The 24,619-nt window shown below is 32.3% G+C and overlaps 2 protein-coding genes and 1 non-coding gene across 17 annotated transcripts; 2 read left to right on the forward strand and 1 right to left on the reverse strand.

The window, feature by feature from the left end:
- Positions 1-1,594: 1,594 nt before the first annotated feature.
- LOC124830814 (ankyrin repeat-containing protein At5g02620-like) lies at positions 1,595-5,527 on the forward strand. Of its 2 annotated transcripts, XM_047304646.2 has the most exons (5): positions 1,595-2,463; positions 2,823-2,902; positions 3,162-3,730; positions 3,813-4,222; positions 4,634-5,527. In XM_047304646.2, exons 3-5 carry the CDS (start codon positions 3,394-3,396, stop codon positions 5,525-5,527), a joined length of 1,641 nt encoding a protein of 546 aa, XP_047160602.1. In that variant the 5' UTR covers positions 1,595-2,463; positions 2,823-2,902; positions 3,162-3,393. The 2 variants fall into 2 exon arrangements, with proteins under 2 accessions (XP_047160602.1, XP_087949505.1); XM_088093379.1 differs by having other exon boundaries at positions 2,823-3,730.
- LOC124830815 (putative NOT transcription complex subunit VIP2) lies at positions 5,287-15,862 on the reverse strand. Of its 14 annotated transcripts, XR_015780441.1 has the most exons (17): positions 15,669-15,861; positions 15,361-15,538; positions 14,872-15,010; positions 12,453-12,564; positions 12,197-12,378; positions 11,686-12,067; positions 9,815-10,024; positions 9,633-9,734; positions 8,572-8,660; positions 8,281-8,457; positions 7,705-8,124; positions 7,570-7,622; positions 7,444-7,485; positions 7,045-7,189; positions 6,851-6,934; positions 5,543-5,641; positions 5,287-5,426 (listed from the first exon to the last, which is right to left on the reverse strand). XR_015780441.1 is itself a non-coding variant. In XM_088093369.1 (16 exons), exons 3-15 carry the CDS (start codon positions 14,887-14,889, stop codon positions 6,875-6,877), a joined length of 1,992 nt encoding a protein of 663 aa, XP_087949495.1. In that variant the 5' UTR covers positions 14,890-15,010; positions 15,361-15,538; positions 15,669-15,861; the 3' UTR covers positions 5,407-5,641; positions 6,851-6,874. The 14 variants fall into 14 exon arrangements, 13 of the variants coding, with proteins under 13 accessions (XP_087949495.1, XP_087949502.1, XP_087949501.1 ...); XM_088093369.1 differs by having other exon boundaries at positions 5,407-5,641; XM_088093376.1 differs by lacking the exons at positions 5,287-5,426; positions 5,543-5,641 and having other exon boundaries at positions 6,348-6,934; positions 8,281-8,454; positions 11,686-11,898; positions 12,013-12,061; positions 15,669-15,862.
- On the forward strand, positions 12,453-12,536 carry LOC124830833 (small nucleolar RNA snoR35). Its single transcript, XR_007028209.1, has one exon. It is a non-coding gene; the product is annotated as a small nucleolar RNA snoR35 (small nucleolar RNA).
- Positions 15,863-24,619: the final 8,757 nt, after the last annotated feature.

Consider the following 24,619-nt stretch of genomic DNA (forward strand, 5'->3'; position numbering starts at 1 on the left):
TTTGAGGTGTTTTAATGGTTAGGATCGACTGTTGAAGTGATTAAAAAGTTTGTGTGATTTTCCAAATTTAAATTTACTTATATTATATGTAAATTTAAGAGCAGATAACCAAATAAGTTAAAAGTAATATAAATGATTGCATGTGTAGAAAATTTAATCAAGATGTCATATTTGTTTGACTTTTAATTTGATTGGAAAATATATTAAACTTATGTTAATTGTGCTATTGGGTTTAAATTATAACTATGAGTTGATTCTTTAATGTTTTACTTACTAAACCAAAGGTTTTTGTATAATTTAAGTGTTGTTTAAGTTATAATTTTTAGTTGTTTGATGATTCATAATTAATTTAGAGATGATGTAAGTGTACTTTGTTAATTAAATTTGATGTATTTTAAGAGAATTTTTATGAACTTTAAGATAATATGATAAAAGTGATATAATCATAATACCATATTGTATTTTATATCCTTAATGTTTTCTTAGTGAAAATTTGTTATATATGACACAAGAGTAAACAGGTTAAATAAATTGCAAAATATTCAAGGTTAAAAATGTAACAAAAAAAACTAATTATAGAATTAATTATCTTAGTATTGATTATAATACCATTTGAGGCAGTAACATTTGTAGAAGATATCTAAACACAAATTATAGTCACATTCTTAAGTGACTCATATAACAACACTTTTAAAATACGCTAATCGTGAATCATATTTTTTAAAAACGTTTTACTTTCATCAAAATGTAAATGAAAAATTATATATATTTTTTAAAACTCTTGCATTAATCAAAAAATCGTAAGAAATCTTAAAAGTAATATATTAAAATTAAATCTTATAATATTATTTTGAATTTGTGTCAGTTAAGGAGAAGGTTGATGTGCTTTTTGCATGAAATTATTGTCATATAAATTAATAATCATATTATTGAGAGAGCATCAAAGCCACATGCCATTGCGTCCAACTTATTTTTCTCTTTTTCCTTTTGGTGTTCAGATCTCTCTCTTCGTATGCAATATAAAGCATAAAATCATTTAATTTTTAAATTTATTTTTTATTGCGTAAACGAGTTATATTTCTTTTTAAATTCTTATTTTAAGTTTTTTAATCTATTTACCTGTATCATTTTTGAAACATCATTTAAAAAAAATCAAATAACTAATTAGAGATATTAATCATAAAATTATTGAGATCCAATTGTGTGTGTGTGTGTATATATATATATATATATATATATATAACTAAGGTCTATTTAAAAGTAATTTTGCGCATTAATTTGCTAATACAGATTAGGTTATTTGCTCTTGAAGCAATAACAAAAACGATGTAGTTTCAGTCTAATTTTGTTCAAAACATGGTTTGGTTGGTTGATTACCCACTTGAAGAAGAACATGACAAAAATAAAAATAAAAAAGATAGAAGAAAAAAAAAATTCAATGCTAAAAAAATATATTGCGAATGCTTAACCCACGTAGAAACCTTTTAACCACAAAAGTTTTACAAAAAAAATTCTCCATCTTAATAATAAATGAGACAATGAAAAAAAAAAGGAGGAATCAATGATTAAAGCAAAAGTAATGAAATAACTTGCACCTTAAGATAACAAACCGTCACAAGACACTGATTAACAATAAAAACAATTATGAAGAATTCAAATATCAAGTTAAAAATTTCATATTTATTGAGTGAATGAAGATAAGCACTATATAAAAAAAAACATTATTTTAAAATTTTGAATTAAAAGTAACATTACATTCTTTTTATATAAATTCATTCATGATCTCATAATTATTAGATTCACATATTTCGACTTTTATCAATATCTTTATTTTGAAGAATTTAACAAAGTATTTGGTAGTGGATCTACCTAACATTAATCTTCAAAATGTTTTTCATAGTTACAACTATATAAGACTTTAAATTACGGATATTTTAGAAAAAAGATCTCAGTATGGCAAACCCTAAATTATTGTATTATACAACTATATAAGACTTTAAATTACGGATATTTTCTCTCTTCTAAACTTTTGTTTTATTTATGTATAGAGAATGAAAAAGAGTAAAGATATAAATAAGAAAGTCGTATATACTAAAAAAACACTAAAAAAATATCAGAAAAACAGTTATTGACCCAAGAAATAGTAAAAATAATTGGACCCAGTGTATAGGATCACATGAAACTAATTATAAATTTTGTATTAGAAAAATAATTTAAATTATTTTTTATAAGCTAAAATGAAGTTAATTTGTCTTATTTAAATTCTACAAATTTATGTTTTCAATTTATTATGTATAACTTAAGTTTAATATAAGAAAATATTTATTTATTTATTTAATTTTATGTACATAAGTGAAGAACTGATCCAAACATAATGATATGTTGTTGGGTGGCGCCACCAAAAATCCAATTGAGCAGTGGTTCTGTTATTTCCGTTTTTCTCTTAATCTGTCACCTGTTCAGGTTTAGCCTCTCTCTCTCTCTCTCTCTCTCTCTCTCCCTTATGAACCTTTCATGCTTAGGGCTATATTTGATCATATATTCAGTTTCTGGAGAAATATCATAATCGCAACCTTTGTAAAAGTTGCTCCATTAAGGGTGAGCTTGGTGCGTGTATTAGAATTTGTCTGCGATTTAGATTGCCATAAAACTGTTGTTTACACCTGCATTTCTGAGCTTGCCGCATTTCTTTCATTTCTTAATCATGATATGGCAATGCTTCTAATGTCTGTCTCTTTCCAAAATATTTACTTTCTCATATAATTTGTTATTATTATTAATATATGTGCATATATCATATCCTCAATTAATGTTCCTTACAGGGTGTGCTTCCAAGCTCATACCTGATTTCACATTTCCATGGCTTTCGCGATGAGGGTCGTGCTTTTTCCTTCAACCCCAGGTAAATTTCATTTTCAACCTTTTCTTCTTCTTTTTCCGTTCACATAAAAAATGATTTAAGGAATACTTCAACCAAACAATAATTGTTTCTTTTTCTCTTTCTTTTTTGTGTTTTTTATTTTTTTTTTAAATCCTAGGGTGTGGGGTTGCTTTGCTTCTTTAGAATCTCTCTCTTTAAACACAATGATAATGCAGAGAGAAAACATATGTAGGTGCAATGTTTTTAACCCTTTTTTCTTCTTCTTTTTTTTCGTGAACAGACACGGGAAGAACGGAAATATCTAACTTTTTTGGAAGGTAGAAGAGATAAGAAAGTAATAAAAAATATATATTTCACAATGATTGGATTATCCTCCCCGTTGAGTTGCGGTGGAATGAAAGACTCTAGCTTTGATCTGGGATTTTGGAGGAACAATGGAAATAAGGTTTTGTTGACATACTAATAATTAGCATTAAAAGAGTAGAATTTAATAGGTTGGTGAAGAAGCCAATATGGAGACACCAGGGGTGCCGGCAATAAACACCTATAAGAAAAAAATGGTAAAACAATTGACGGGAAAAAGGGACGATACACCTTTGCATTCTGCAGCAAGATCAGGGAATTTGGCTGTGCTGAAGGATTCCATTTGCGGAACTAATGAGGTTGAATTGCATGAATTATTGGCCAAGCAGAATCAAGATGGAGAAACTCCCCTTTATGTTGCTGCTGAATATGGTTACACTGATGTAGTTAGGGAGATCATTCAGTATTATGATCTTGCTGATGCTGGAATTAAAGCTAGAAATGGTTTTGATGCATTGCATATTGCTGCCAAACAAGGGGATTTAGGTAATGTGGTTGGTCAGGTTTTACATCAATATCTGCTTGTTTGATTTAGGAGGAAACCTCAGTTCTCTTTGCTTTGTTGTAGATGTAATGAAGGTTCTGATGGAAAGTCATCCTGAGTTGTCAATGACTGTGGATCTATCCAACACCACAGCTTTGCATACAGCTGCAATACAAGGGCACACTGAGATAGTGAAGTTTCTATTGGAAGCAGAAAGTAGTCTGGCAACCATTGCTAGAAGTAATGGGAAAACAGCTCTGCATTCTGCTGCAAGAAATGGACATGTGGCTGTTGTGAAAGCACTTCTTGAGAAAGAGCCTGCGATTGCCACCAGAATCGATAAGAAGGGCCAGACAGCACTTCACATGGCAGTGAAGGGGCAGAAGCTTGAGGTGGTGGAAGAGTTGATAAAAGCAGACCCTTCATCAACGAACATGGTTGACACTAAGGGAAACACAGCATTGCATATAGCAACCAGGAAGGGCAGGAGTAAGGTAAAAACTGGGCCACAGCTTGCCATAATTTCCACTCTAATTTTCTATAAGCTTCATGTATGTATAATGTTGTGATGACAAATGAATGGTAATTTAGATCATGACCCCTGCTCTGGATGAATGTGTTATTTTCTGTGGTTTGTGTCTCCATGTTTTGAAAGAATTATCTACTGATTGGTCCAGCTATCAGCTTGAATGATTTATCAAGTCAAATAATCAGAAATGGTTGTTTTTATGCTTTGTAATGTAACTATTGTTGTAAATTTCAGTACATTTATTATTCATGAGTAGTAGCGATTGAATAACATTAGAAAAATCTTTTACATTGATTGATGTTCCTCAAATAAATTATATATGTCAAGTTAGAGGGAGAAGCTAAGGTATGTTGTCTTAATTATGTTGTATGTGCAGATTGTAAAGTTGCTTTTAGAACAGAAGGAAACGGTAACAAGTGCAGTGAATAGGTCTGGGGAAACAGCAATAGACACTGCGGAGAAAACGGGGAACAATGATGTGAAAGCCATTCTTCTTGAACATGGTGTTCAGAGTGCGAGGGCCATAAAGCCCACTAAGGGCACAACGGCTACTACAGCCCGTGAGTTGAAACAGACGGTGAGTGACATAAAACACGAGGTCCACCACCAGTTGGAACACACACGCCAAACCAGAAAACGCGTCCAGGGCATTGCCAAACGTATTAACAAAATGCATACGGAAGGACTCAACAATGCAATAAACTCCACAACCGTGGTGGCAGTCCTAATTGCCACTGTGGCCTTTGCGGCTATTTTCACAGTCCCTGGCCAATTCGTCGATAACCCACATGACATTCCTCCAGGGATGTCCCTTGGGGAGGCAAACATAGCTCCAGAACCTCCTTTCATAATTTTCTTTGTGTTTGATTCCGTTGCACTGTTTATCTCTTTGGCGGTGGTGGTGGTGCAGACCTCGGTTGTGGTTATAGAAAGCAAAGCAAAGAAGCAGATGATGGCAGTGATAAACAAGCTAATGTGGATTGCTTGTGTTCTCATTTCGGTGGCGTTCTTGGCGCTGTCATTTGTAGTGGTGGGGAAGGAAGAGAAGTGGCTGGCCATAGGAGTGTCCATTATAGGAACAACCATAATGGCTACGACCTTGGGGACTATGTGTTACTGGGTCGTTAGGCATCGCATCGAGGCCTCAAATTTGAGGAGCATTCGAAAATCTTCATTGCAAAGCAGGTCTAATAAGTCTTTTTCAGTGTCAGCGTTCTCAGATTCTGAGCTATTAAACAGTGAGTATTATAAGAAAATGTATGCGATTTAGATAGAACCAACTTACTCAGTCTGTTCCCTATTTAGCACTTGCTTTCTTTCGTTGTCCAATTTAAAAGCACCGGCCCAAATGGAACTATATCCAGCTAAAGTGGAACCTCCAAATCTGTATATGAACAACAACAAATGACTTATGTTAATAACGTACAAAATAAATCATAGTGGTAAACAGTTTCCTCGAAGAAAAGAATGAAAATGGTGAGTGAATCTGACTATCGAAACAAAGCATATACAGATAATCCAATTCCGACGTTTCTGTCTCTGAAATGGAGTTTTTTTTACATTTAAAGCAATCACTGAATTAGATACAGCGTCGGAGTGGCCTAACAAAAATAAACCAAATGAAACTATATTCTTTTAGTTTTGATCAGCTTTTAATATATAAATTGTTAGCGTCACATATTTTCAATGAATTTAATTATTATGTTTAGTATAGGTTAAAAAGCATGTTTCTAACGGATTCTAAATTATTTCAAGTCAAAATGACTTCCATTATCCCCTCGCCTACTTGTCACAAGATTCAATTGGCACAGTATATTTGGGAGCAAAATTTGGTGTCAATCCTTTTATGTTATAACCTCACTTTAATTCAACCACATAGTAATTTTATGCATGATGCTCTGTTGAAACCTATGCCTGCACAAAGAATTTAGTGAAAGAAAGCACACATTAGACGGGTTATTTGTTGAGTATTTAGCTTTGTTCTTTTTACTATTATTTAGTCTCTTGATGCTAGTACAACTCTTAATAAATTCTTTCCCACGCACTACAATTGAGAAATATACTACAAATTAAAAACCCACGAGACAGACTTCTACAAAGTGAAACCTGTATTACTTCATAAGATTCAATATAATTCAACAACATTGTAGACTACTTGAAAGAGTCACAGATTATATTCCCAGTGTTTCTCTTAAAGTGAATAGTTCACCTTAGAATGAAAGGTAAAGCATATTAATCATAAATAGGGAGGATAAATTTTAACAAAACTAATGCTTTTTACTTTTATCTTTAAAAAGAACTCCCCTTCCAGAGTTGAATTTTCATGTATGCTGTAAAGAACTAATAACACCGCATCCAATCTATCTGGGGTGTATTTCTCTGTGCATTGGGTCATCCATATCTGCTACTTTCAGACAGCCAGGTTATCCTAACGTCCATTATTTTAACTGTATTATGGCTGAGGGAAAAAAAAGTAATATCTCTCAGTGCATCAAGATTGAAGCGAATGTAAGATCAACGCCAAATTGAAGGATAACTAATGATGAGAAATGACTTGCGTCCTACAAACTAGATCCACAAGTAAAAACTTTACATTGAAGGTTTTCTTTTTTCCCCTTTAACGTTGAGGTAAAGACGGTCTCTTTTCCACCAATTCATAATGAAGAACAAAATTATCCTGCAAGAAGGCAGTCCATTAGAGGCAAAATTATACTGAAAAAAAATAATTTGTAAACTTCAGGTGCATGCACGTGTCCATTCATGCAGTATACAAGTACAAAAACAAACCTTCCGGACTGTTTCAAAGGTATTTGGATCAAAACAATGGTAAGATCCTCTCTCGTATGTATTTGTTTTGACAAGCGGCTCCATGTTGGCAACTCTTATAAACCAAAAACGGTGTTCTTTATGATAAAACCAACCTCGTTTGTAACTGCGAGCAACAACCCTGCCTCGTTAACAATTATGCTCCGATAAAACGAAACACAGAACAACAATCTAAATACTCCAGAAAAAATAAGTCGAATCCCAGACTAATCACATCGAACAATGAGTAGTAATTGCCAAATTGAAAGTGTTGTTGCCAAGAAACCAGTCAATGTAATAATCCTAAAGTAATTCAGAACTAAGACTAAATCGTCCAAAAACAACACCAAACAAAAACGGTACAAGAGCGTGAATGCATACAGTTCATTTGCTGCATATAATTGTGCTTCATCCTTGGGCATGCTGCAATAAAAGAACAATTTTCCCTGATTATAATATCAAGCGAGTCAAATATGAATGCAAACAAGATCAGATTTCAAAAAGCACCTGTAAAATATGTAAAACAATGTTTCCACCGAAAACTTCAAAAAATAACCTTGCTGCATAACACAAAACTCGGCCTCAATAGAACACAAAACGCTAAGGGCAATGAAATTATAAAGCAAAATAAAGAACATTCACATGTAGAGCAGGCGGCTGTTTAGCATAATAACATTGTAGCACACTGAACTCTGGATCACCCTTGGCTGGTTCATCAGACCATGGTGATCGAAAAGTCTTGTAAAGATTTTCTGATGAATTCAAATTCAACCCAAGCGTTGTGAGATCAATCCCATGAGCAAGATATTTCAGGTCAGGATCACTTATATGGACTACACTGAACAAGCCAAGTGCACCAAATGGATCTGAACTAGATTGTGCACTTTGCATGGACTTCATGCCCTGATCCCTAAAAGACTGATTTGCGGCTGACATTTGCTGAAGGCGGAATTGCGACTGGTTCTGCTGCTGTTGATACTGCTGAATAAGTTGGTCATATGAACCCATACCCGTATTTGGAGAATTTAAAGGCCTTAGTCCAATGCCAGGAGGTCCACTGGTCTAAACCAAAAACCATTGAGTCATAAGAATGTCAGGAACTTGCTTTGGTGGAGATACTGACTTTAGTTCAAATGGGCACTTACTCTCATTTCAGTGTTTCAGTGCATTGCCACACAAAGCACGTGCCTCATTTTTATAAGTAGAAAATTAACTGACCTGGGAATGATAAGTTGAGTGTGAAGATGGAAACATATCTGTTCCATGCAAATGGAGGTCTTGACTGTTTACAGATGAAAAGGAGACACCATTACTAGTGACTGAAGGGGTATGCTGCTGTGTGCGATGTGATGGATATGATCCCCCCAAACTGAAACCAGAAGATCGCCCCATCTGCTGCAGATTAAAGGCAATTGAGATTGAGAATGTATTTTGATCCAGTAATATTTCTATAAACACACGGAAATGTATAAGGAGAAGATAACTCAATTTTTGCAACATAAAACTCACAGAGAAATGCTGAGATTGCATCATTGACACAGTGTTATCATGAAGTTGTTCTTTCTGGTACATATCCATTGCAAAATCGGCATTACCACCTATGTGCAGATACCATGGTCAAAAACAAATGATGAAGAACTGACTACCCTCTAATCAATTACAGTTCTCAGTTCCATAAACAAAGTTGACCAAAAATAATTAGAATATGACATCACACACAGAACACTACTAAGACGTGATTCCCAACAAGCCATCAAAGATTCACAAGTGCAAACTTAAAGATATCATCAGAATATGTCATCACATACAAACAACTACCATTAAAGCATCCTCACTAAATGTATGACTGGTCACACACATAACAAACACAAAGAAAAGTGCCCTTATTCCTATAAAAATCAATCAGAAAAACATTAGAACAAAACATGGATGCAGAATGCACAATGATAAGAACCTCGTGCAAAACCCTAGTGATGCTACACAAAAAGTAAATGTACATGCAAACATCAAGAAGCACTTCCACAAGAAGCAGCATAGATTTCATTATACATGAATCACAATTCATCTACCCGTACTCTGATAATAAATTTGGACTCTAAGGAGCCGAGAAAAAGATGGGTAGAAGAAATGAGAATGTTAAAAAATGAATATGAGGTCATACAACAAATACAGGAAACAAAATGACAGTCCAAATAATTTTATGACATCAATTGAGGGAAAGATGACCGAAAATTGGTACAGGATGTTTGGACAGGTTAAAAAAAGGTCACTGAAAGCACCAAGAGGGAATGTACATTGCGTGGTTTTTAGTCATATGAAGAAGGGAAGGTGACATAAAAGGACATTAGGAAAATTTGTTGAGAGATCTCATGGTGAATAATATCTCTGAAGATTTGATCTATAATCAAGATAGATGGCATTGTGTGATTCATAGAGCCAACTTCACCTAGTGAAATAAGGCTTTCGTTCTTGTAATCTTCAAAACAAGAAAATAATATGATTAAGCTGGCTAAATTTCCAACTGAATGCACAAGCTCACACATATTAACAAAACAATGTACATACAACACCTTTGAATCCTGGTAAAGCTGGGAAGTCTTCCTTTTGAATACTAAACTCTTGGTTTTGTTGGACAATGGGACTAACTCCAATACCCTGTTTTCGTAAAGAACCTGAAATTTATAGTTTACATTATTCTTTTTTGTGGAAGGTGAACAGTGTATCAAGCAAAACAACATTTTCCTTCACACACCCAACTGTCCTTGAGGCCCACCAGCAGAACTAGGATGAGTGGTCAGTTGAGGGAAGTCATTGATATCAAATGGTGAACTGTCACCGGAATTCACATCATTCAGCATCCCCATAGAGTTCAAGTTATTTACTGTTTGAACATGACTTTGAGAAAGTGGACCTCCAGCACTAGGATAGGAATTTCCTAGCATTGAAATTACCTGTGGAGATCCTGAATCAAAAAGTGGTTGTCACCACAATGTAGCACATTTAATCTACACATCAAATAAACTTAATATTAAAGGGATTTAAAAACCTAATGTTCATCAAACAAATAAACGATTAAATCCAACAATTTATATAATTCTAAAAATAAACAGTTCTTCAATAGGTATTGTATCTCTATCTCTAGTATATTTGCTACTTTAAAGACAGACCAGTAAAATTTGGCAGAACAAAGGTTACAGTACTGTGACATAAAAGAGACAACAAATTCAAAATAAGTAGAGCAGTAGAGAAACAAGCTATAAAGCACGGACCACTACACAAACACCAGACACAACAACGACACTCAAACATAACAAATACTCTGCAATGAAGTATGAGTAACATGAAAAAAAAAAAAAACCTAAATTGATAATATCCACCTTTCTAATTATATCACTCCGTATTAGAACTCTATCACTTCACTAAAAACCCGAAATAAGAATGAGGTTATACGTAGTATTGAAAAAGGTACGTCACTTTCTAATTATAAGTTATTCTACAATAACAAGGCTCACAAAATGTGAGAGGTATTATTTTTTAATATTTTATATTATTTTGAGTTGACTTCTCTCAGTCAAAAGTACAATTTTATAATAATATTAGTGTGGGACAACTCATATTGACGTGTCAACTCAATTGTCCTAATTGTATCAAGAGGTAGGCTTACGTGTGTCCAAACAGACAAGACAATTGTTTCATTGGGCATTCAACGGGAAGTAACTGATACACATCTCAAACAAAAGGTCGAAGAGGTCGCAGAAACGTGTCCAACAAGGATACTTCAAACAGAAGAAGGGGGGCGGGGGGGGGGGGGGGGGGGGGGGGGGGGTGCTTCCTACAATAAGGAATGGTGTCTTCAACAAAGCAGCACAATGACATCAGCCATGTGCTGAATATAGATGAAAATAAGGGATACTACTACACTTGCCCTGATTTATACTATTTATTTCTAATGAAATTATGGGTGCCTTTGTTTATCGGCCTCCTTGCTTTGTAATGTCCACCACAGCATCCACCATCAAAGAGATCACATCAAGGCAGTTTTGGGACCAAACTCTGTGTACCAATGACAACACTGTAGTTCACTTTTCAAAGTATTGGAAGAATATAAAAAATTAACAATTATTATAAAGCGAGGAAAAAAGTATTTGAATACAAATTTCCGCATTTCATTGTTCCCCGTGAATAAAACTGGAGGGTTGGGTAAGATACTATTTTCTAATCTTTATTACAAGTCATATGTAAAGAAAATAATTTAAGAAAAAAATGTCCAGTGGTCACAGCTGAAGAAACATTATGTTGACCAATGAATGTCACAAATAACTAATTTCAAGGTGCTCAAACAACTTGTCATCCGATTATATAAAGTAGATACAAGGAAAATTATGTTCATGATAATCAATTTAGTATATGAAAATTTCATCCTTATATTATAGCTAATAAATTTTGCTGGATATAAAGTAATTATATAGCTAAGAAATAACAATGTGCAACAAAGATTGCATTGCTCTAATATCAAAATTCTAACCCTTTTGAAGAAAATTTCAACTAAAAACAATCAGGTATTGCTTAGAAAAAAAAGATTAACACAAATTCAATGCTGCTCTTGTGACTACCAAAACATACCTTGTGGAAGAACACTACTTATCAATCGATTCTGTCCTTGCACACCTAAACCACCAGATCCAGCATTTCCACCTAAATTTATACGAGAAGCAAGGCCAGGAACAGACAATCCTCCAGAGCTTATCCTCCCAATGTTCCCCCCACCAACCATGTTTCCCATCGAACTAGTGATTCGAGGACCTGCATTTCCCAAAATTGGGGATACTCCCAATCCTGGAACAGCATTTCGGTTACCAATTGCAGCAGAAGTTGGAAGAATCCCAGGAATAGGACCAGCAACTCCATTTGTGCTACTATTAAATCCAGGATTTCCTATAACACTTATACCTCCTCTACTGTTGACTCCTGAATGTCCATGGGAGCTTCCATGAGATAGCTGCAACTACAATGCATAGACAAATGAAAACATTCATGTTATACACCAGCACAAAATAAATGACAGACACGAGAGGTAAATCGGCTCAGAACTTCAGGTACTACTCTAAAGATGTTCAAACACAAATGCATTCACCTGTGACAGAGCAACGGGTAAATTATTTGATGCAAATCGTCCACTTGAAAGGCTTGCTGAAGGTTGTTGAACTCCTCCCCCAGTTGGTAAACTATTTAACGTTGAGTTTCTTGATGTAAGTGAACTAGGCATATTGGGTACATTATAGCTCCCATGAATGTTGTGCAATCCCTGAATAGAACCTGCAGCAAGAACCTGACAGTTATATAACTAAAGGAGAGGAGAAAAAGGATTGACTCTAGCAAAATTTTCCCACCAGAGTGATGAAAAACTGGCGAGGCTACACCAGACTGACCAGAAAATGACGTAGCAAAGGAACGTCCAGCAGCACCATCTGGAAGATTTGAAGCAGATCCGTTCAGAGAAGACTGCAAACAGAACTCTGTTAAAATTTACATCGAAGACAGTTCCGTTCCAGAAGTGGAAAACAATTTCTTACACAAAACAATAATAACAATAATAGTATGAGAACTTACAAAAAGTTTTGCTCATTCAAAGTGTGTTCAACATGTATCAGGCATGAAAAATTGAACAAGAGACAGAAATTTTACCTTTTAATAGATGTTCACAGCAGTCAACTATATGCTAACCATACATAAAGTGGCAACTGCCAGTAAATTGCACACACAAAATGGCTAGCACTCATTATAAAAAGTACAAGTATGAATATAATGAGTCCGAGGTTATCAATGGCAGATAGCAGACAATACAGAAGGCCAAAATTCCAACATATAAAAACACCATTGCGGCCTATAACACCATCGTAGTTGGCCTCCCTTCACAAGTTGCCTAAGACAGAGGGGTTGAAAAATGCCAGGCTATTTACAACATTGAATGACTCTACGTGGCTGCCAACATATAGCAAGGATTATATGTTCAGTTTAAGGCAATATAAAGTTGATTTCCAATTAATATATAAACACACAGAGAGTGAGTTTTCCCTATGCCTGGATTCTCTACTCACAGAAACAGAAACATATTTAAATAGTAGCATGTTATTTAGAGATTAGGCTTAAATAACCTTTTAGTCCCCATTATATAGGGCCTTTTACACTTGGTCTTAAAAAATTACCTGCTGTGATTCACACAAAAAATTTGTTCATCTGGATCCCTGTCCTTGTTAAGCGATAACATGACTAACAATTTTTGTTTAATTTTGGTGACAAAACAGGCCCCGTATTTTCTAAATAACAAGAACTAAAAGGAAAATTGTCTAATATATGAGGGACCTATATTAGAAGTTCATAATTATATAAGGACCGAAACAATAGCATCAGGGATTAAAACGAAACAAAAAAATTATCCAGACTACATCAGGAGAAAAAAAGAAAGAAACAAAATGAAAACAAACTTATATTTTAGGGACCAAAGAGTTATTTAAAATCAATTATTTTTTCTTAGCAAAACATTATCATGTTAAGATTTCCAACTTGGATTCAACAAGGAATTCATATATAAGGAACATTAGGATTTTATATTTTATTAAAGGGTGAGCCCTGGCACAGACAATAAAGTTGGGTCTTGATGACCAATAATTATCAATTTGTCCCTTCCTCAAAACTTTAGGTGATAAGAAGCCTTTTGGCATGGGGTACCTTAGTTTGAGTTTTTTTTTATTAGGATTTAAGAAGAATTTTTAATCTTTAGTTACAAATATTTTTGGATTCCTAAATCGTAGTTTATTCATATTTGATATTCCTTTTCGTCATAATAGAGCATCAGAAATCCTAGTCAAGCTCTGGCTTAGATTGATACTCCAAGCTGATTGTTGATGTCTAAGGAGGAATCTAGATGTATTGTTCCACATCACCCCGGTTCTGCTCTAATTAAACAAGTTAATATTTGAAATGAAGCTACTTTGATAATGGGATACATCTCAAACATCCAAATTTTGATTTATCAATCTTAAAAAATGAATTTATATCTAAATCAACCTTACAAAACTAGCTTGCAAATTTGAATTTGCACCAAGTTATATCTACTATAATTTGATCGTATCTCTAGGTACAGTGAGATCTCCAACATAGTCTCTCACCCGAGAATTGAATATCTTGAGCACTAAACTATATATTGTGAGATGGCTCATGGTGACCTAAGGGTGGGTGTCACGATAAGCCCAAAAATTCCTGTTTATGAAAATCTTTTATTTCATCTTAAAAAGTGGAATTAAGCTTAACTCAACATACAAAACTACATATTTAGGCCTATAATTTGACTATATCTCTAGTCAATATGAGATTTTTAGCAATCAAAACGTTCAAGAAAGATTCTAATGACAAAAACATTTCTAATATACACACAAGTGTGAAGCACAATAGTCCTACAACATGCCACGTTTGTTTTTTAACAACATATTTTAGCCTTGAAATCACACTGTAATTGCCTAGACAATTCAAATCACACAATCATGATATCGTGTACCAAAGATCAAGGATTAGAATTGACAAGGAGATTATACTTGATGTAATGAAAACATGCAAGCAAGAACTTCGATATAAAAGTTGATGTCTGAGGAAAAAATCACACACGGCCCATCATATAAGCCATGTATCCAACGAAGATGAATAAAAGACCTCAATTATAATAACTTGGCAATCTATGACAATGCAAACTGAGTAAAGAATGAGATAGACTGTCGAACATAGCCTCTTGCTTTGCAGGACATGAGTAATTACATTAAGTAAGCTCGACATTGCATGGATTTCAGAACGTCAAGCCAAAAGGCATCACTGTGCTGAAAAACACCCGTCCCTTTTTTATTCAGCAACAGATGTGTGAACAATATAAAGTTCCTCTCATAAACCAATGAACAACCTGGGCAGAACAAAATGCGAATAAAACAACATCAGATGCGATATGATTCCGTTAAAAGGACGTATCCAACTATATAACAAAGTAAGCAAAACAGCTCACACAGTGAATTTCATTGTCACATTAAGCCTTAACCCTTAGATTATCATACATAAACATATGTTTATCCCCTTTTTGCAGTCTAAGAATGTGCAGACTCTAGAAGCCAAACATTAAACCAAACTGAAAACGTCGAATATGTAGCACAGACAATAAAATTTACAAGAAGAAAATGTCTTTTAAACAGGTTGCGCAGAAATGACGAACGACATCACGATAAATTAAGAGTGATTAAATACAGCGCTAACTAATACCAAATTCAACAGAATTTCGTGTACTGCTCCCTAGCAATCAACCACAAATTAAAGCATTTCCACATAAATTGATCAACCGTCGAATTTCACAGTTCCCATTCCGTTTAGAATTTGAAGTGAAAATGATAAACCACACTATAAAAGTGCGGAACCACGGAATCAAGTGCCTCCGAGAAACCTAACAAGATTAATCAGTGATGACGACGTTAATTAGTGACGGTGAAGGACGACCGTAGAGAAGGAAACGATGAAGTGGATCGAAGTTTGGAATCAAGAAGCGCAAAGAGAATAATAGGATGAGAAAGTACCCGAAGAACAAAGATGAGCGATAAGGTTGTGATTCAAGGAGCGAGTTTGGGTGCCCTAATCGGAACAATAAAGCGATGCAGAGAGAGAGTTGCAAGTAGAATACAAAAGCTTCCCTCTAATCTAACTAGTTGTTGGCTTGCGTTGGGTTGAGAGACGATAAAGCGTAATAGAGTATCGAGAATAGTTTCACTATCCTACTCTAATCAACGGAACGTGTGAATGTATACATCTAAAATCCAGAAATCATATTACAATTTTGTTAATTTTTAAATAATTATATTGAAAGTTATAATTTGATTAACTTAACTGTTATAGTAAAATTTAATAATAATAATGAATATTATATAGAAATTGTACTCGCTTTATAAGCGTATTTGGTAAATTTATACAAGTATACTATACCTATACTAGATTCGAGATCTCCTTTTTCATTTAAAAAAATATTATATCATATTTTCATTTTACGAAGTTATGTGTCTTTCTAATTAAAATAATAGCTTGTGTGAAACCCTTAATAATTAGCCTAAATTAATCCTGACATCTCACCATTAATGCTTGCCACCTCATTCCCAGCCATTAAAACCCACTCCCTAAACTGGTCCTATCCCTCTCTGACGTGCACGAAGAACCACGCTCATCATTCTCTGAAACACGCATCACGTTACACACTCAGTGCATTAAAACGCACTAAACTCTGCATGCAAGCATGCCACTTGTCACGTTGGAAGTTTCTGAAATCAGAATGGGGGTTGCAGGTGTCCGAAAATGAGACGCTCACTCGTCTGGAATTTGAAGGGACAAAAATGAATTTTCGAAAATCTTTCCACTCACCTGAACCATTCATCTTCTTCCTCAGAAAACCAAACCTCTCATCTTCTCCAACTTCTCTCTTGCACCAGTAAACTTCTCTTTACTGTAAAACTCACACCTCTTCTCCAATCACGATTTCTGCACCATAGAAGTGTTCGTCCAGCTGTGATCTTCATTTTGGACCGAACAGAATTTGAACCCAACCTGGTAAGTCCCCTTACTGTAGTTCGTCCTTAGGTTTCTGGAAAAATAGGGTTTTAGTTGCATGCAAACTTGTATACTGAGTGATCTATAATCTGTGGTTAGAGTTTGTTCTAGAAGAGTCAGGAACCTGAGCAAAACATAGTTGGACGAAGCTATTTTTACATCTAGGACAAGCTTGAAATCCAATCCGGGTAAGGGAAGCTTATATGTTTAATTTATACTGTATGTTGAATGATCTGAGTTGCATGAATGAAGAATATAAGATTTGAGTTGTATGGATGATCACTGTTATTGTGCATGTATGAATTTCATGAAGTTGAGCTGTTATGAATGGTTACTGAGATCTGATATGAATTCTGGTTTTGATTGATCTGTTATGGATGAACACTGACTTTTATGTATGATATATGTTGTTGATCTTGATTAAAAAGCATGTTGAATTGATTATGTATGAATGGAGTATGTTTATGATATATTTGGAAGGATTTGGATATTGAAACTGTATGATAATGATGTTGAAGGTGAATTAAATCTGGAATGAATGTTATAAAGTTGGAAAAAATGAAATCTGGAAAATTCTGTTAAGTTTGAGAAATCTGGAATTTTAATCTTCCCTTTTATGAATGACGCTCGTCACTGTACGGTCATAGACCGTTCGGTTTTTCATTAAAATAACTTAGTTGGAATTCGTTCATTTGGAATGAATTCTGCTCGAGAACGAGCGTCCCCAATTTAGTGAATGAGCGTTCGTTTCAGCTCAGCTTAGATAAATATTTGAAACTTTATAAATACGTGACGTTCGGCCTTAAGTCGAACGTTCGTCCACAGTGACGTTCGGCCTCATGTCGAGCGTTTGTCCTTAATGTCGTTCGGCCTTATGTCGAACGATCGTTCTATAGAGCGTTCGCCCTTATACTGAACGTTCGTCTGAATTGGCGTTCGGTCTTATACCGAAGCGTTCGTCCTAAATAGCGCTCGGTTTGTATCCAGCGTTCGTTCTGATTTGTGCTCGGTCATTGACCTAGCGTTCGTCCAAAGCAGGGTTCGGTTTCAAACTGAACGCTCGTCCTTATTATTGAATTCTGAGCGAACGAAATTGACGTTCGTCCAAAATAAATTTCTGAACGTTCGTTCATTTACAGTAAGAGTTGTTTTCTGTACTTTAACTTCTCTGGTTATTTATCTAAGCTATTCTTTATCTAAGTTATTCTGTAAGATATTTATTCTCTTAATTCAACCTAAAGTCTTTGTACTCAATATTTTCTAAGTATTACTCTGATTTTCTAAACTCAATCCCATTTAAACTATTTTAGTATTCTTAACGTCCGTAAGTGGACTATAGTTCGTTTCTTTTGTTCAGAAACGTGAAGTCAAATGCACTGTAATAAGTTCGTTCTTATTTGATTAAAGGATGCCTGTTGTTAATATATGAGAATGGAACAGAGAATGAGAATGTGAATAAAGGGAACTTGTTATTATGGGCGAATGATACTTTGAAAGAATTATTGGAAATGGATTTTTAACGAGCGTTCCAAGGAGGAACGTCTCAGATGTGTGAAATATTGAATGGTAAAGTATGAACCTGGATAAGTTAAGCCTCGCGGTCCATCCTGATATTCCGTGATACGCCCCTTCAAGTAGAAGGGGGTATTCATGCGTGGGAATGGCAGGAGACCCTAGTCCATTGAGTACTTCGGGCAGATAGGGTTAACCTCGAGTGGTAGCTGGGAGATTTGATCAGTTACTACACCACTCGGGTGCAAGGACGCTTGTAACTACATGGTTCATACGGTCCGGACGGTCTGTCTTATATGTATATTGATATGCTAATTTTATGATAAGTTACATGTTGTATGCTTGAATTGAATTATGACTGTATGTGTTAATTGGATAAATTAAATATTATAAGCTTACCCTTGCATTTCCATTGTGTTGTCTCTTGTATATGTACGTCCGTCTTGTCAAATGCAATGATCATCCGTTGTGGATGTGAGCAGATGGTGGTGCATCCCTTGAAGCAATGCTGGAAGAAGAAAATTTGGACGACTCCAATCTGGTTGAAGTTGAAGTAAAGGTCGAGCCTTAGAGTGCTCGTTTGATTTAGGCTGTATATGTTAGCATAGTTATAACGTTCGGCCACCTATTTTGTAAGGCCGTTCGTCTTAATCATCTCTGCTTGTATTTTGGTGCACGTTAGTTTATATATTTAAGAGCGTTCACTCTTGGTTTCATTGTATGCGTTTACACGCGTCCTCTGTACTGATGCCGTTAGGCTTTTCAATCCAGTTTTAATGTAAAGACTGTTTGTGATTACTGTTAATTGTAATTAATTCTGAATTATAGTGATTACTGTATTTTGGGATGTTACAGCTTGTCAAAACAATTAATTTAAATAATATTTTTATTCACAGTTTTAACTGTTATAAATATACATCATGGATGCTTTGCTTGTTTAAACATGTACTTGGAAAATTTAGATTTCTAAGAAAAATAATACTAGATGTAAAATGTAATATTTTCGTTTAAGATTTTTGAAAAGGTTAAAAATTACCTGTCTTAAATGATAAAGTGTATTCACAGTTATTAAATATAAAATAAATTATTAAGATTGACATGTGTGTTTTGATTCCAAAGTTTTTTTTGTGATACAGTTAGGAGTAATTACACGTTTGAAATATTGTTTATTTTGAAGTATGAAACTTTACAACAAGTATGCCATGTTCATTGTCTTATGGTCCTCCTTACATTTAACCTTACAAAACTATTTAAAATAGAATATAATATTTTTTATTTAAATAAATAAATATTGATACATGGTAAAAATATAATTGAATATGATTAGAAGTCTCACATCGATTAGAGAAAAAGTTAATTAATAGTGTATAAGTGAGTATAAATTTCATTTTACAAACCAATTTTGTGATGTTGAGTTAAACTTAAAATTTACTTTTTAACATGGTATCAGAATCATTGTTAGAGTGTATTCTAGCGAAATTGATTATTTGTTGAACATATTATTCCATCCGATATGAACCCCTCATGTCTAGTCTCATACTTGAGATGTATATACCTCGGTATAAGGATAATCTCTTGAAAGTTCCACATCGAGATAAAGTCAATTTAATATATATATATATAAAAATAAGTGGGTGCAAACCTCACCCTATAAGTTAGTTTTGTAAAGTTGAGTTAGATTTAAAGTCTACTTCTTAACACCATTTAGAATTAGACTAAGCTTCTAAAACATTTCCAACTCCATTATACACTCCAGATTTTTTCGAAAAGAAAAGCCAATATCAAATGTGACTTTTATATACCTTAATATAGGTTTAGTAGTGCCATATGTAATATATATTCTTGGATTGTTCATGAGCCTGTTGATTAATCCAACTCCATAGCAAATATGTTATTGCACAAATACTTGAGAGTGCCCGTACAATATTGCATCCACTTCCTCTTCTTCTATCTTTTCAATAAGTTTATGTTCACCATGATGGATATAGGCGTTGAATTGCAATTTGATATTTTGAAATTTTAAAATTTATTAGTAAATTATATTTTATTGATGATTTTTTTTCATTAGTAAAATATGTTAAATGTTTTTTTATTGACGAAATTATTTTCATCGATCATCAATAATATAGGAATTTTTCGTAGTGTATTAAACAGAGATGCATTTGATAACAATTAGAGATAAAAAAAAGACTGATTACAAAAAAATAATACATTAATATGAATAATTTAAGAATATTTACGTAGGATAAGTTTTTAGAAATATCTTATTTCTATTACAACTTATAACATTTTAATTAAGTATATAAACAAAAAATAGAAATAATTTGGTCATAAAATCTTTCATGTGTGATTTATGTGAAGTATTAAGATTTTTCACTTTGTTGTGTTCACATGTCAAAGTATATAATGATATATTACTTTAACACAAAAAAAGTTTTTAACATATGTTATTTTAATTATTTTGACATTTGGTGAAAATTCAAAGTCATAGTGGGAGATAATAAATTAATGTTTGTTGTCTCTTAGCAAATGTGTCAAATAAGGTTTGTTACATTTATAACATGTTAATTGAGGTTTGTTACAGGGACAACAAATCTTATGTGAGTTTTTTTCTGTCAATATATAATACAATAATACAATACCACAAAAATTTCCAGAATTTTAGAAATAGTACGAGTATCTAAAAAAAAGTGAAAAATACTAAGAAAAAAAATATACCTTAGATGTTTGTCACCTCATTTTCAACAACTTTCATTTTTGGACATCTTCATTTTTCACTTTTTTTTTGTCCATAAGTAAAAATATATTATGATATATTCATTAATACAAAAAGGTTTTTAATGTCTGTTATTTTAAACTTATGAAATCTTTTGAAGGTTTGACATCATTAGAGACATTAAATTGAAATTTATTATTTTTAAAGCAACGTCAATTAAAGTGTATTTCAGGAACAACATACATCAATTTCTGGGTTTCTTTTTAAAAATTTTCACCAATATTTGTCTCCACTCGAACCATGGAAATCATTATACAACACAAAAATACACCACAATATTTTTTGAATTTTGTAAGTAGTATCCGTATATAAAATAAAAAATGTAAAATATAGAAAAATAGGTGAAAAATATTAAGAAAATAAAAATATACCTTAGGCATTTGTCACCATTCCCAACAATTTTTTTCTCCATCGTAGATTCATAGCAAAAATTATGATCATTTGAAGTTTTTTAGCATCAAATTTTCACAATTTTGAATATGTGACCAATATGTCAAAGGTGAATAGTCTATTTAAATACAACCTAATAAAAAATACCACAAAAGAAAAAGTAAAATATAATTTTCTAGCTAATTTAATGAATTTTACAAAATCATGGTTAACTTAAAAATACAACCTTTAGGACACACAACAACAATTAGTAAATAAAAACACCAACGTTAATATGAAATGTAATAAGAAATAATAAAAGTTTGAGCCCAAACAAACACCAACATAATAAAATAGAGTAAAATAGTTTGAAAGAGTTGCTCTTATTAGTTTGACACTATCACTACACTTTGGTACAAGATTTCATGGAAACAAAAAAAAGAAAAGGGAGGAGGTTGATGTTGTTTCTAAAATTTTAAAAGTTAAATTAATGTCAGTTCTTTACACAACATACATCAATTTCATAGATATTTGAAAAAAATATTTACAAAATTATGAGAGCATATTTTTAATGTTGAATTCTGGATCATGCCATGTGGAAGTAGTGTTGTTATAAACCATTTTTGTACTAAAAATTGGTAAAATAACAGAGTTTAAAAAAAATATGAAATATTAAAATTTTATTAAATAAAAAGAAAAAGTAGATTAAAAAAAAACTCTAGTTTTTTATGCTGTTAAAAACTTTAATTTCTTACTTTATTACAAACTCTTTTTTTCTTCCTCTATTTTTGTCTTCTAATTTCACGATCACATAATCGTTTTAGGAAACAGAATATAAATCGTTTTGTATATCACCTTTAAGTCCCATATACGGGAAAGACTGTTTTAAATATTTTTTTTTTGTCTTTTTATTATAATTCTTACAAAACTGTTACGATAAATTTTTTAACCAAATGTATTTATCTAATTATATGTTTTAGTTAATAAATAATAAATATTTTAAATGATTAAGATAACATTCTCTCCTCTTACAAAATAGATAACAAACAACTAATAATAAGATAACTTGTATGACTAATACTTTTTTTTTGTAAGGATTGTATTTTATGTAATCAACACGAATATGAAATAATTAAAAATTTATAGGTAAATTGAATTTATACTTAATTTTAATTCATTTAATGATGTGGTGTGTGAGTTTATGAGTGGTGAGATGAGTAAAAAACAAGATGGACCGAGTTATGGGTTCGGTGGACGAAACATAATACAGAAAATCCAAGTTCAATGTTTAGCGAAGGGTGTGTGCCCTTAGTATTTCAAAGCTACAAACAGAAAATCTTTCCTTCTTACCTTAAAAAAAATAAATCTCTTCTTATTATATTAAATAGCTGTTTTTAAACCTAATTAAACCCCACAAAACTAGATTTGCATCTTATTTATATATTATAAATTAATTTTATTTTTAATCGATATGAAACTTTCAATATATTATTCACTGTTTACCTTCAAGGAAACTATGTTTAAACTTATAATTTAGCTTCTATGTCACAGATTGATTTTATTCACGGTTAAATATTCTATCTCAATTTAAGACTTGGCACATCAATTACACTAAAAAATTGCTCAAATTATCAAATTTGTATATCCTAATCCAACTCATTATATTGCTTGTACAATTTAATTAAAATTACGGTTTTTCACACCAAACCATTCCATCAAAGCCTACTAATTTACGTCTAGAAACGAAAAAAAATACACTTTGAGTCATTTGAAAAACTTTACATAATTTAAAAATTGTCAAAATTCTAAAACTAAAACCTTTAACAAAACTCAAACTGAAATTTCTTACAAAATCTATTCCTATGATTAAATCACATAATCATCTAGATTATAACATTTCTAATATAGAATAAAACTAGTTTATATTATCTCGTGTTTAGTTTTACTTGAGGGTATTTAAACATTGAAAAAGAAACCTAAGAAAAAACATTAAAACAAATCTTATTTATTCACTTTAAAAGTTATAACTTTAAGCAAAAATACTAAATAAGCTTTAATTCATAAAACATACGTCGTAATATGTTGAAAGTCTCAAATCGATAAAGATAATGTTAATTTAAAATATATATATATATATATATATATATATATATATATATATATATATATATATATATATATATATATCGATGCAAACGTCATTTTACAAACTGATTTTGTGGAGTTAACTTAGGCTTAAAGTTTATTATTTAATATTGTATCAAAATCATGAGTTAAAATCTATTTTACTAAAATTTGTGTTTAAACATATCATTACACTCACTATAAGATTGCTATCGAACCACTCATTAACGTCTAGTCTCATATATATAACAGACACACACACACACACATATATATATATATATATATATATATATATATATATATATATATATATATATATTATTCAGTTTAAGAAGAATGTGTTAAAAATTTTAAAGACAAAGTTAATTTAAACTATATATAAATGTAAATTTCATTCTATAAATCGATTTTATAAAATTGATTTAAACTCAAAATCTAATTCTTATAACACAATAAAGTCACACAATAATCTCTTACAAATAAATGAAATTTGGAACAAAAAAATGAGATAAAAAATTATTTAAAATTTTGTTTATATTTATTCATCCAATCCTCATTTTGACTTTGTTTTTTAGTCCAAGCCTAAATTATTTTATTTGTTACACCAATCATTTAGGTAATATTCTCACCTAGCTACTTAAACAGAAAAAGATATAATTCTGTACTTTAAATAGGAAATTAAATAACTTAAAACTTATAAATTCAATTATGACTTACACATTATTTAAGACACTTGTCTTGAAAGACTTAAAATAATAAGTAGTTACACCTACCCTGATTACGTATCGATGCCAAAAACAAGGGTGTACCTTGTTATTTATCATTTAGTAGTTTAGTTTGGGCAATGAACACCCATGTGAGTTTGTTGTAAAGGAAACTGGTCTCACGCGTCTTCATTGATGTGCACTTGACTCTCTCTCTCTCACACCATAATTGCTCCTTTTAATGCTCTTTTCATTTTTTCTGCCCAATTCACAAGCTAATTAGTTAGGAAAATGTTTTTTTAATATCTTTTGACAATTTTTTTACAATAATTTATACAATAATAATTTGTAATTTGTGATTGATTTTGGTTAGATATATCCATTAATAAAATAATAATACATAGTCTATTTTTAAAAAGATATTAAAACAAATTATTAAAATATC

Source organism: Vigna umbellata, chromosome 6 (genome assembly GCF_029865625.1).
Source record: "Vigna umbellata cultivar VRB3 chromosome 6, Vumbellata_1.0, whole genome shotgun sequence".
Classification (NCBI taxonomy): Eukaryota; Viridiplantae; Streptophyta; class Magnoliopsida; order Fabales; family Fabaceae; genus Vigna; species Vigna umbellata.